Raw genomic sequence first — 12629 nt, forward strand, 5'->3', positions numbered from 1 at the left:
CCGAGTTGAACAGTATCTAAGAGGGCTCCAATGAACTGAAGTCTAAGAAGGCTGCTGTTGAGATTTGGAAAGTTGATTTTGAATCCCAAATATTGCAGAATATATAGAGAATATATAGTCTGTTGTGTCACTATAACAACACCCTGAGATGAAGGGTCTTTGAAGAAGGGTCCCTAATGAATAAATCGTCTAGACAGGGAAAGACTTGAAAACCACGAGTTCACAATGCTGCTGCCACCACCATCAGGCACTTGGTGAAAACTCTGGGAGATGATGCAAGACCAAAAGGCAGAACCTTGGTATTGAAGATTCCCCACCCAAAATCTGAGAAACCTGCGAGAGGCTTGGTGAATGGAAATGTGAGTGTAAGCCTCCTTGATATCTAGAGCATAACCAATCGTTGCGATCCAGCAGAGGGTACAGCAATGCCAGACACAGCATCTGAAACTTTTCTGTGACAAGAAATTTTTTGAGAGCTCCGATGTCCAATATCGGCCAAAGACTTCCTGTCTTCTTTGGGACAAGGAAATATCAGGAATAAAATTCTGTGTTCTGCTGGTCCAAAAGGAACCTTCTCAGTGGCATTGAGAAGGAGCAGAAATTAGACTTCCTGGAAAAGAGAGGACTGTAGAGGGTTGGAAGGAAACTCTTTGAGGAAGATCTGGAGGAATGTTGAGAAAATGAAGAGAATAACCTTCTCAAATGATATTGAGAACTCAGAGGTAAATAAGTGCCACTGATGATGGTAATGTTGTAGACAGTGTGGAGAGAGAGAGGCAGAGTTGCCTTGATTGAAGTTATGTTTGCGAGTAGTCGATCAAAAAGGCCGATTTGACTTGGGAGTAGAAATAGTTTGAGATTTGAGGATGCCGCTATTGCTGTTTTTTTTGCTGCGGCCTGAAAGGAGGAAGAGATTTTGCTGTATATTGCCTCCGATAGGAAGAAGAGGGCTTGAAAGGTTTAGCGGTAGATGGCTTAGGCTTAGGTCTAAGCAATTAATTGAAAGGCTTTTCATGTGCTGAGTTTTTGAGTTGCATTCTCAATAGTGTCCCTAAAAAGTTCATCTCCTAGGCAAGTAATGTTGGCTAAACAATCTTGGAAATTAACATTCATGTCCGCTATCCTGACATGAATGTATCGACCCGATGAAATAGGCGAGAAGTAGGCGAGACAGACTTCTTGCGCTTGTCTGCTCACTTGGGAGAGATGTGCCTGGACTTGGAAGAGTGGTTGCTAGATTTAGTTGAATGCATCCTTGGAGAAGGACGTGATTGACTGGAGCAATGCCCAGGATGCTTCTAATGATGCCTCAGAGAAGAACGGTGCCTTGAAGAGCGATGCCTGGATAAAAGGCTCAATGAGGATTGGTGCTGAGAATGACGTGGTACCGATGAAGCAGTGATGGTACCTGCATCTCTCATGGAGCGATGCTCAGGCTGGGCCGGTACCGAAGGAGCCAACATGGGGGTAACTAGTTGAAACATATCTCCAAACTCCAATTGAAAGATAGCACCGAGCTTCTCCTTAAAAGCTTGCATTAACACCTGTGGCTTGGACGCCGGTATTAACGGTGCCGCAGCTCGCTCCGGAGAAGTTGACATAGGTGACGATGCACCCCTTGAAGTTGAAGCGAGCCGCATCAATGGGCTGTTTAGCCGGTGCCAATAGACTCCTATACCTTAGTGGCCCGTGACACCGTCTGAAAAGCTGGTGACTTCTTAGCTGGCTTACCTGACAAAGCTATAGCCTGCGACACCGAGATGGAAGCAGATACCTTAAGACGATGGTGATGCCTTCAATGTCGATGGCTTGGACGGTCTCAATGGTACCTGAGAGCCCTCCATGGTACCGAAAAGTAATCTCTATTGAAGGTGGCTGCTTTTAATAGAACGCTTCTGTAGCGTTGAACAGTGCATACAAGACTCCACGCGATGGTCTGGGCCAAGGCACTGAATACACTACTTATGTGGGTTGGTTAAAGAAATAGTGCGCAGGCACCTGCCGCACTTCTTGAAGCCACTCAACGGATGGGACATGGAAGGGAAAACCACCTCAGCCAAATCAAAAACTAAGGAAAACTGAGAAGCCGTGCACCTACATTGCACCGGAACGCACTTGCGTATGTGCGGTCAGTCGCAAACTTTCTAAAGGTCTTAAAGTACACAAACACTTTAGCAGCTGTCCATACCGGGGTTCCTTGGATGATGTCACCCACATATGTGAGAATATGCTGCCTGCTTGTTCAAGTTTTTATTTGTATTTGATGAATCGCTTATTCAAGTTATTAAGCGATTTACAACTTCATAAAACAAGTTTATATAAGTAAGCAAAATAACTTAAAACTAACAGTTTTGAGACATACACGAAACGTGAAGGATAGAGGGGTAAAGTTACATCTTCATAGCTTAAGAAAATAGACAAAAAACAAGGAAAAAACAATGGGATGGGTAAACAAAACTGATTTGCTATTTGCCATTTTCAGCGCCAGTTCCCGCCTGAATGTTGGGGAACACTGTCCAAGTAAGTTTATTTATAGTACTTTCATACAGACCAGTGGTCTCAAACTCACGGCCCGGGGGCCTGCCAGGTACTATTTGAGGCCCCTCAGTATGTTTATCATAATTACAAAAGTAAAATAAAATAGTTTCTTGATCATATGTCTCTTTAGCTATAAATTACAATATTATTATTAAGACTTAGCCAAAAGGAAAGATTTATAAACTATAAAAAGTTTTACCTCATGCAAAATTGCCCATTTCTTTAATAAGACATTAACTATTTTTTCTGAAGCCCTCTAAGTACTGACAAATTCAAAATGTGGCCCTGCAAAGGGTTTGAGTTTGAGACCACCGATATAGATCATAGCAAAAGCATCATTGATTATGAACATTTTGTTAATATGAAAGCAACATGGGTTTTAATGCAGTGTCATTTTGTTTAGAATTCAAGCTGAGGGTGGTGTTATTAGTGACCATCTACGTTCACCCTTCCTGCAGAAGACAGTTTGAAACTCGGCTGGAGTCAAGGGGAGAAACTGTTTACGACGGTACATTCCTTTCAGTGCAGTGGTTCCCAACCCTGTCCTGGAAGACCACCAGGATAGCCCTAATGAATATGCATAAAAGAGATTTGCATATAATGAAGATGATAGGAGTGCATATTCATTAGAACTATCCTGAAAACCCGATTGGCTAGTGGTCCCTCCAGGACAGGGTTGGGGGACCACTGTCTTGGTGGATTGTCATAAGGACAAGTGGATTTTTCACTGCACTGAGGAGTTCAGGATAACTTCACCATTGACCTTTGGAATTGAAGAACCTTATAAATTTATTCAGTTGTAGCAGCTGAGATACAAGTGGTAGCGTGGCTCTTTTTGCCACCAACATCTAGATAAGTACATTTTGGTTTCTTGTTTGATGTTTTGCAGTTTCAGATTGACACAACTGAAGTGAAATTATGATACTCAAAGTTAGGCATTAAGGAGAACGGAGTGCTGCCATGATGGTTCTCCAGCCCATTGGTCTTTTTTCCAAAGTGACCGACGTGTGAAGGGGTACTGAGCACACTCATCACATTATTTATATTTTAGTTTATTTAAGCACAAGTACCATTTTGGTTTAAAGTTTGATAAGGGTACTTCAATCTAAGACATAATCCCCAAGCTGATTGAATTGTATTAGCCTTTATTATTAAACATACAGCATATTGCCAACAAGACCAATGATGAATGCACCACCCCAGCAAGGGCACAAAAGGAATTACGGTAGTGCCTTGAGTGTATGAGGTCTTGTGTGTGAAGTTATATTGTAGTTTGCCCTCTAAGCATTTATATCCCAACTTCCTGCTGCCATCACGTTATCTCCCGGGAATAGACAATTATGCACAATGGCTAAGCAACAAATATTTTCTACAACTTCTAGCACTTGAGCAACAATGCAGCTCTAGACCCTTTATTAGCTCTCCCCCTCAAGAGACCTTTGTCTGTACTCTTCCCATTTAATTTCACCTTTGAACTCTGTGTTGTCTAGCCCCTTGATAGCATCTACAGCATCCTCTGACCGCTCCATATGCACAAATGCATAATCCTTCACTATATCACACTCGATCACCGGGCCATACTCTTCAAACTTGGCCCGCAGCTCTTGATTGGTGCAGTTAGAACTGATGTTGCCCACATGGAGTTTGGTTGAGGCCTTGACTTTGCTCTTGCTGGCCTCTACATTGATAGTGACGCCATGAAGCTTGTAATGGTTAAGGTTACGGACTGCCTCCTCAGCTGCAGACCTGTCATCCATGTGCACAAAACCATAATTTCTGACGATGTCACATTCTGCCACCTTTCCATACTGTTCGAAAAGGGTTCTGAGTTCATCTTCAGTGGCCTCACAGGGCAGATTGCCAACAAAAAGCTTCACCATGTCTGCAAAATCTGCAAAACAAAATTTCAGAAAAGTTAACAGGCACAGTAAAAAGAGATTATGTACTTACCCTGGTAAGCTCTTTTCCAGTAGATAGGTGAGACATTCTAGACAACAGGGTTATTTCCCCATACTCGCATGGACTAGAGAAGGAATCCACACTGGATTTTTCACTCCGCTTCATGTACTTCACAGATCAGCTTAGTGCCCTCTAACGGTTAGTACCCAAGCATAAAAAGGCACCCACAAATGTGAAATAGAGGAACTAGTAACCAAAGGCTAAACTATTGTTCTGTTCATAAACAACTAAATAGTACCATTAACCGCCAACACAGGCTTCAAAGGAGCTCAGAAACTACTCCCTAACAAGTTGAACATATGTAAAGATTCTTCACAACCCCGAAGGACTGACCGGTCACCAAGAATCAGCATGGAGAAGCATAAGTAGACTGAAAACTGAAAGCAGGCACAAGAAGGACAGGGCAGGGAGTCTAGAATGTCTCATCTATTGGAAGAGAGCTTGCTAGGAAGTACATACTGTATTTTTCACACTATAAGACACCTAGGTTTAGAGGAGGAAAACAAGAAAAAAAAATATATATATATATATATATATATACTAGCTGATGCCCCGGCGTTGCACGGGTATTTAATTATAGCAATAAAACTGTAAATGGATTCAAATAAAGATACTTTATAGTGGTGAATGAAAATATTTTTTTACAGCTTAATAAAAAGTACAATATTCAAATTATAATGTGAAATATTTGACAAAATGAATACAATACAACTAACGCAAAACGTGATTATAAACAACATTTTTAATTTCACCTCCTGGAGCAAGAACATATAAATTCTTGGGTGAACCCAGCCCTGAGCAAGCAACATAGAGTTGTGGGCCGCGAGACCCCCAGAACATATCACCCCAGGTAGTGAGGGATCTGCATACCAAGTTTCGTTCAAATCGGTCAAGCCGTTTATGAATTACTGTGAGAAAGGCAGCTTTTTACATTTTTTCCATCGACATGAATGGGTGAAATCTGATTTTCTGTTTGTAGCTCCACCCACATTTGCAGGTGGGCCGCGAGACCCCCAGAACATATCACCCCAGGTAGTAAGGGATCTGCATACCAAGTTTCGTTCAAATCGGTCAAGCCGTTTTTGAATTACTGTGAGATTGCCAGCTTTTTACATTTTTTCCATTGACATGAATGGGTGATCTGATTTTATGTTTGTAGCTCTGCCCATGTGTGCAGGTGGGCCGCGAGACCCCCAGAACATATCATCCCAGGTAGTGAGGGATCTGCATACCAAGTTTCGTTCAAATCGGTCAAGCCGTTTTTGCGTGATCGCGGTACATACACACACACATACATACACACATACATACCTACGATTTTTTATATATATATATATATATATATATATATATATATATATATATATATATATATATATATATATATATATATATATATATATATATATATATATATATATATATATATATATATATATATATATATTCTGAGCCAAATGGTGTACTAATATATTTAATAAAATACAGTGGTACCTCTGTTTGCAAGACGAGCAAAACATTCGCAAAATCGGCGCCTCGGAAACAAAGCTTGCCTCAATTTGCGAGCAGCAACCCCCACGATCCGGCACCCTCCCTCCCGCCGCGATCTGAAATCCCCCAGACCCACCCGAATATGCTGCTTACCCCCATCTGGCCACCAGTACCTGCACCAACGCACAGGACATGCCGGTGCCCGAAGATCTGCGTCCTCTTCTTTGCTGGGCCTTGAGCATCTGCGCATGCTCAAGGCCTGCGAGTTCATGCTATGTCCGAGAATCTCGGAGACAGCATGTTCGGGTGGGTCTGGGGGATTTCAGATCGCGGCCGGGGGGGGGGGGGGGGTGCGACACAAGTGGGGGGATTCTGGATCGCAGGGGGAGGGTGGCGGATCATGCAGGGGGGCCTAGAGCAGCGCCGCTGGCCTCGGGGGTGGGTGGGAACGTATCAAGCGAGTTTCCCTTAGTTCCTATGGGGAAACTCACTTTGATACGAGTATTTTGGTTTACGAGCATGCTTCTGGACCGAATTATGCTGGTAAATCTGGTTTATGAGCATGCTTTTGGAACAAATTATGCTGGTAAACCAAGGTACCACTATATACCAGACTCTGTACCCAACCTCACACTCCTTGCCAGGCTCTGCACCCTGTCCCTCTTCTGGTGGTCTAGTGGTAAGCTGGAACAGGAGGGATCTGTCCCAGCCGACTAACAATTTTCTACACCCCCATACCTTTTTAAATCCCCCTTAAATCCTAGTGGTCTAGCGGTGTGTCACGGAGTGAGCTTTCCGCGCTCCTATCCCTCCCTCGTTGGATGGCTGCCTCATCTTGGGGCCAGCACCACACACGGCAGGAACGAGCTTTTTGCGCTTCAGCCTGGCCCCACACCGCTCCCTGAATGGCTATTATCAGTCAGCCATTCAGGGAGCAGCACAGGCCCAGGCTGGAGCACAAAAAGCTCGCTCCTGCTTTGTGCACCGCTGGCCCCGAGATGAGGCAGTCGTCCAGCGAGGGAGGGGCAGGAGCGTGGAAAGCTTTCTCCTGTCGATACACCGCTGGACCACCAGGATTTAATGCACAAAACCCAACCTCAGTTGCTCTTGGCTGGGCTACTCATTCTTCACGACAACACTCACCCGCACATAGGGACTGTCATTGAAAAACTACGCGAATACGGCTGGGAGATGTTACCTCATGCTTCCTACAGTCCAGACACGAGTCTACTATACTTCGACCTTTTTCTAATGTGGAAACAACCTATGTGTGGACATCATTTTGTATCTCTCAAAAATGGTGTCCTGGATGGAATAATGAAGCTTCCCAGATGTTGGGACTCAGTCACTGCAAAGCAGGGAGACCATATTGAAGGATTGTGATGAAATACTTGAAAAAAATAAAACATGTAAATTTAAAAAAATAAAAAAAAAGAGAGACCCAAACAAACCCCAGTATGCATTATTTATGAAATGACCCTCGTAGCTAGGGTGGGCCGGCTGCGCCGGCCCTTAAGACTGAGGACCTGAAGGCCAAGTTCTGCCTGGTAGTAACATCCACTCTGTAGAACTTGGCAATCGTGTGAAGCAAAGATCACGTGGCCACCCTGCAAATCTCTTTAGGAGAACAGCTCAAGCTTGGGCCCATGACAAAGCCACACTCCTGGTAGAATGTGCCCTAACGGAAACAGACTGCTTCCTGCCAGAATATAAGCTGACAAAATGGCCTTACGAATCCATCTGGATATTGTGGCCTTAGAAGTGGGAGCACCCTGCTTAACTGAATGAGTCAGCACAAACAGATGGTCAGAAAGCTGAAACTCTGTACCAAGTTCTTCTACTTTTCTTTGGAGTTCCTTTCTATATCAATTCCTGTAAACCGTGCCGAGCTCTACTTCTGTGGAGATGATGCGGTATACAAACTTAAGGTTTAGTTTAATTTAATTTAAACTCCTTAATGACTTCCAAATAATGTAGGATCACCCTGCGCACATCCAATTTCTTTAGCAGACGATCCTGAGTTCTGGTACCTGTCAGCTGAAAAGCATGCAAATACTTCTTGATTCTGGCACCCAGTCCGTGGACCGGCAGTTGAAGAACACTGTTCTAGGGCAGCGTGCTAAAGAGCCTTGCCGTAAGCGAAATGTGACCCGGATCTTCCTTAGCCACTGGACCCTGACAAAGAAGGTCTGGATAGACACTCAGACGGAGACTGCACCCCACGTGCAATCACAGCAGATCCACCTACCACGGTCTTCGAGGACAATTGGGCATGCCCAAGATGACCCACAATCGTTTGAAGGACTTGGACTTGATCGATCATTGGCCAAATAGGAAAGAGAAGAACTCACGGAGGCCATGGTTGCACTAGAGAATTGAGCTCCTCATTTCCGGGCTCAGATCTGCGACTAAAGAAGCACTGTGCCTTCTTGTTCCTTGCCATAGCCATGTAGTCAAAGCAGGGCTGCCCCCAGTGACGTACAATTGCCCAGTGAGTGGGCCTCCTCGGATGGATCCAGAATCCTTCGGCTGAGAAAATCCACTTAAACGTTGTCCACTCCAGCCACATGCGCTACCATCAGTGCCACATTGATGTCCCGCCCAAAGGAAAAGCAGATGGACTTCCTGAGCCAAGGGAGAGCTCTTGGTCCCTCCTTGGCAATTGATATAGGCCACAGCTGTTGCATTGTCAGAGAATACCTGGACTGCCTGTCCCTCCAGGATCACCTGTAATGCTCTCAGGGTGACACGAATGGCCCTGAGCTCCAGATGGTTGATTGACCACCTTTCCTGAGACGGAGTCCAACAGCCCTGAAGAGGATGACGATTGTAGTGTGCTCCCCAGCCCCGAAAGCTGGCATTTGTCATCACCACAGAACAGGAGGCAATGTGCAACGGAACACCCTTGTAGAGCAATTGAGGATGAAGCTACCAGTTCATGCTTGCTCGGGCCTCCAAAGTCCATGTCAGGCAAGGCATGTGCGCTTTTACCCAAGGGACATCCAGCGTAACAGCCACCATGGATCCCAGAACCTGTAGGTAGTCCCACACCACAGGAGCCAACTTCTTCAAAATAGCCATAATCTGAGCATACAGCTTCTGCCTGCGAGCCTCGCGAAGTTAAACACAGCCCACCCCAATATCAAAAAGAACTCCCAGGTATTCCAGTTACTGCATGGACATCAGATGACTCTTCCTGTAGTTGACAATCCAGCCCAAGTCTTGCAAAACCTGGAGCACTTGCCCCACCCCTCTGACAAGAATGGAGCTTTGATCAGCTAGTCATCTAGATAAGGGTGAACCTGCAACCCCATCTTCTTCAGATGAACCATCACTACCACCATCACCTTGGTGAAGGTCCGGGGCACTGTTGATAGTCCAAAAAGCAGGGCCAAAGATTGGTAATGCTGACCCAGAACATAAAACCACAAGAACTTGCGGTGGGCTGAACCAATCTGATAGAGGTTGGGCAAATTCTAGCTTGTAGCCTGACTAAATAATTTCCAAGACCCACTTGTCTGCTGTAATGTACATCCAGGCAGGCAGAAACTCCGAGAGCCGACCCCTTATCCGCAGAGGGGCATGCAGCTCCCTGGCGTCATTGTCTTTTGGGCAGATTGTACAGGACGGGCAGCAGAAAGTTGGGAACATCTGTAGCCCACATACTGACCCCAGGAACTCTGAAGATCTCTGCAATTAAGAAACATATTGCCTATAGTCACAAAAATTTCTGTGGAAGCCATGAAAATTAGAATGCCCAGAACCCCTGAAGGATCTGGCTCTACTATCAGGTAAGGTCTTCAGGCGATGGTCCACTATCAAATCCATGAGGTCATCCAGTCCCTTACCAAACAACAACTGCCCTTGCCTCCTGTATTGCTCCTTGCCCAAGCTCTGGAACTAGTAATATGCTTAGCATGTAAAAAACTTATTTCGCGGATATCCCCTTGATCCAAGATGGCCGCGGTTGTGGTTTACTGAGCAACCGCCCGCAAACCTTACCATAGGGAATTCTTTTTCTAATGATTTTTTGCCGCAGACTTTTGACCATGCCAAAGAGGAGAGGAAAGGGAGCCTTTTCGGCCTCACGGCGTCCCGGTATAGCCTCCTCTGGCAATATTGAGGAGTTGCTGAGACGGATGCAGGGCGCCATAGGAAAGTCGGTGTCGCCCCCGGCTGAGACACTCCCTAGCAACGGACTGGAGGCGTCTCTTCGGGCTCATGAGATCTCGCTGAGCCCCGACGTTAGAATCCCTCCTCCCAACCCTCGTGCCGCCAGTTCCCCGGGAGTGGAGAGGCAGCCGGAAGTCGGCATGAGCTCCCACCCAGAGGCTGCAGGGAACGGCGAGATGAACACTGACTCAGGCTCCCACGGATTGCAGCAGAGCCTGAGTCCACATGAGGACACTACAACGCTGGGGCCAACCCTGACACAGGAGGAACGGAGAGGAGAGGATCCTTCGGCTGGTGAGCCTAATTTTTCACTATCAAACTTGCAGACTTTTAATATTGTAAAGCCCCAAGAAGTTACATTGGAGGCTTTGTGGGATTTGACTGCCAATTTGGTTAGAACAGTAAATACTAACCATCTTCAAATTGAGGGGAAAATAAAAACTCAAGAGAAAGAAGTTTTTCAGATAAAACAAGACCTGGGAGAATCAAAACTAGATATCCAGAGTATTAAAGATCAACTTAAATCCTCCAAGCTGCTTCAGGATACTTTAATAAAGGACAATATAAATCTAAGAAGGAAGATAGAGACATTTGAAAATTTCTCTAGGAAAAATAATTTAAGATTGATTAACTTTCCACGAGTTTCGACAGTGACTCCAAAAGAAATGTTAAAACGGTATTTGCTGGAGATATTGGAAGTATCGGAAGATTCATTACCTCCTTTCACCCAGGTCTATTATTTACCTAATAAAAATCAGGATCTTCAAGAAAAAACTCAGGGACCAATTGATGTATCTGCTTTACTTGAACTATCTGATAAAGAAGTTGCAATACCTGCTACATTGATTGTGACCTTGGCTATTACGTTGGATAAGAATTGGCTTTTGAGACTATTCTTCAAAAATAAAGAGAAAAAGTTTCTTGATTTAAAGATACAAATGTTCCCAGATTTGGCAAGAGACACACAAAGACGCAGAAAGGAGTTTCTATTATTAAAACCTGGAGTATTGGCTCTTGGGGGAACTTTTTATCTTCGTCATCCCTGCAAATGTATAGTTCAATATAATTCTCAGAAATATGTTTTCTTTGAGCCAAACCAGTTGACGGCCCTTCTCTCCTTGTCCCGCCTGGAGAAAGGGAAAGAATGAGGGCTTCAAGAGTTTAGACGCCTGAATATCAGTTAACCACGTACCAATTATCTTTAATAAACATTTCTTTGTTAGTAATCCGTTTATTCTACATCATGGATCATATGGTGGACTTGAGAGATTACACAATACTCAGTTTCTACGTAAAATTATGAGGGGTTTTTTTCCTGGTTCTTTTGTTGTAATCACTTTCTGTACAAGATTTATCTTGATTTGTTAATTTGAAATTTATAAATAAATAAATTTTAAAAAAACCAAAACAAAACTTCTTTCGCATAAAAAATTTCAAAGATAATCATACAGAATACAATTATAACAAAACTTCTGAAGCTTGCAAAAGATAAACCGGTAGAAAATATCCAGAAAGGGTGGGGCTCTGGATTCATCTGCCGTGTCTAAAGCAGTAGTTCTCAACCCTGACCAGGGGATCCCCCAGCCAGTCGGGTTTTCAAGATACCCCCCTAATGAATATGCATGAGAGAGATTTGCATACCTGCCACTTCCATTATATGCAAATCTCTCTCGTGCATATTCATTAGGGATATCTTGAAAACCTGACTGGCTGGGGATTCCCCAGGACAAGGTTGAGAACCACTGGTCTAAAAGAAAGAAAATTAACAGGTAAGGACATAATTTTTCCTTCCTTAGCAACAGCAGCAGCAGAGTCCAGAGACTAGTGAGATGCAGGGCTGTGGAGTTGAAGTCAGAGACAATTTTGGGTACTTGGAGTTGGAGTCGTAGGTACTATACACTGAGGAGTTGGAGTCGAAGGATTTCTACCGACTCCACAGCCCTGGTGGGATGTAGTAAAGAAATCCTCAATCTGGGTAGGACGCAAACACCGCCTCTACAATGACCAAAGCGCCAAAAGCAGCTTCCGTACGTGCTGTCATATCCAATCGGTAATGCTTAGAAAAGGTATTCTGAGAAGACCAAGTAGCCACATGACAAATGACTTTCAATGAAAACCTCTGGATTCAGCCCAAGAAATTGTTATTGCTCTTGTTGAATGGGCATGAAGCCCTTCTGGCAACCACTTCTCTGCTAAGAAGTAAGCAGAAGCAATGGTCTCTTTGACCCATCGAGCGATGGAAGCTTTGGATGCTGCCACTCTTTTATTGCATCCTGCAAATACAAAGAGTTGATCCGAACGTCAAAAGTCATTAGTAACCTTCAGATAGTATAGAAGAATTCTACGCATATCCAGGAAACGCAGTAAAGATAAAGCACGGTTACTTACTTATCCAGGGACAGCAGGCAGATATTCTCGACATGTGGGTGATGTCATCCATGGAGCCCCGGACAGCTTTTCAAGCAAAC

At 44.4% G+C, this 12629-nt stretch overlaps 1 protein-coding gene across 2 annotated transcripts in view; it reads right to left on the reverse strand.

Moving 5' to 3' along the window:
• LOC117366026 (RNA-binding protein 4B-like) overlaps positions 1-12629 on the reverse strand; it is a 106889-nt gene that overhangs the window by 83839 nt on the left and 10421 nt on the right. For both annotated transcript variants that reach the window (XM_033957055.1, XM_033957056.1), the window contains exon 2: positions 4007-4429. In XM_033957055.1, the coding sequence (XP_033812946.1) occupies positions 4007-4418 (412 nt within the window). In that variant the 5' untranslated portion in view covers positions 4419-4429. The remainder of the gene's footprint in view (positions 1-4006; positions 4430-12629) is intronic.

Source organism: Geotrypetes seraphini, chromosome 8 (assembly GCF_902459505.1).
Source record: "Geotrypetes seraphini chromosome 8, aGeoSer1.1, whole genome shotgun sequence".
NCBI classification, from domain to species: Eukaryota; Metazoa; Chordata; class Amphibia; order Gymnophiona; family Dermophiidae; genus Geotrypetes; species Geotrypetes seraphini.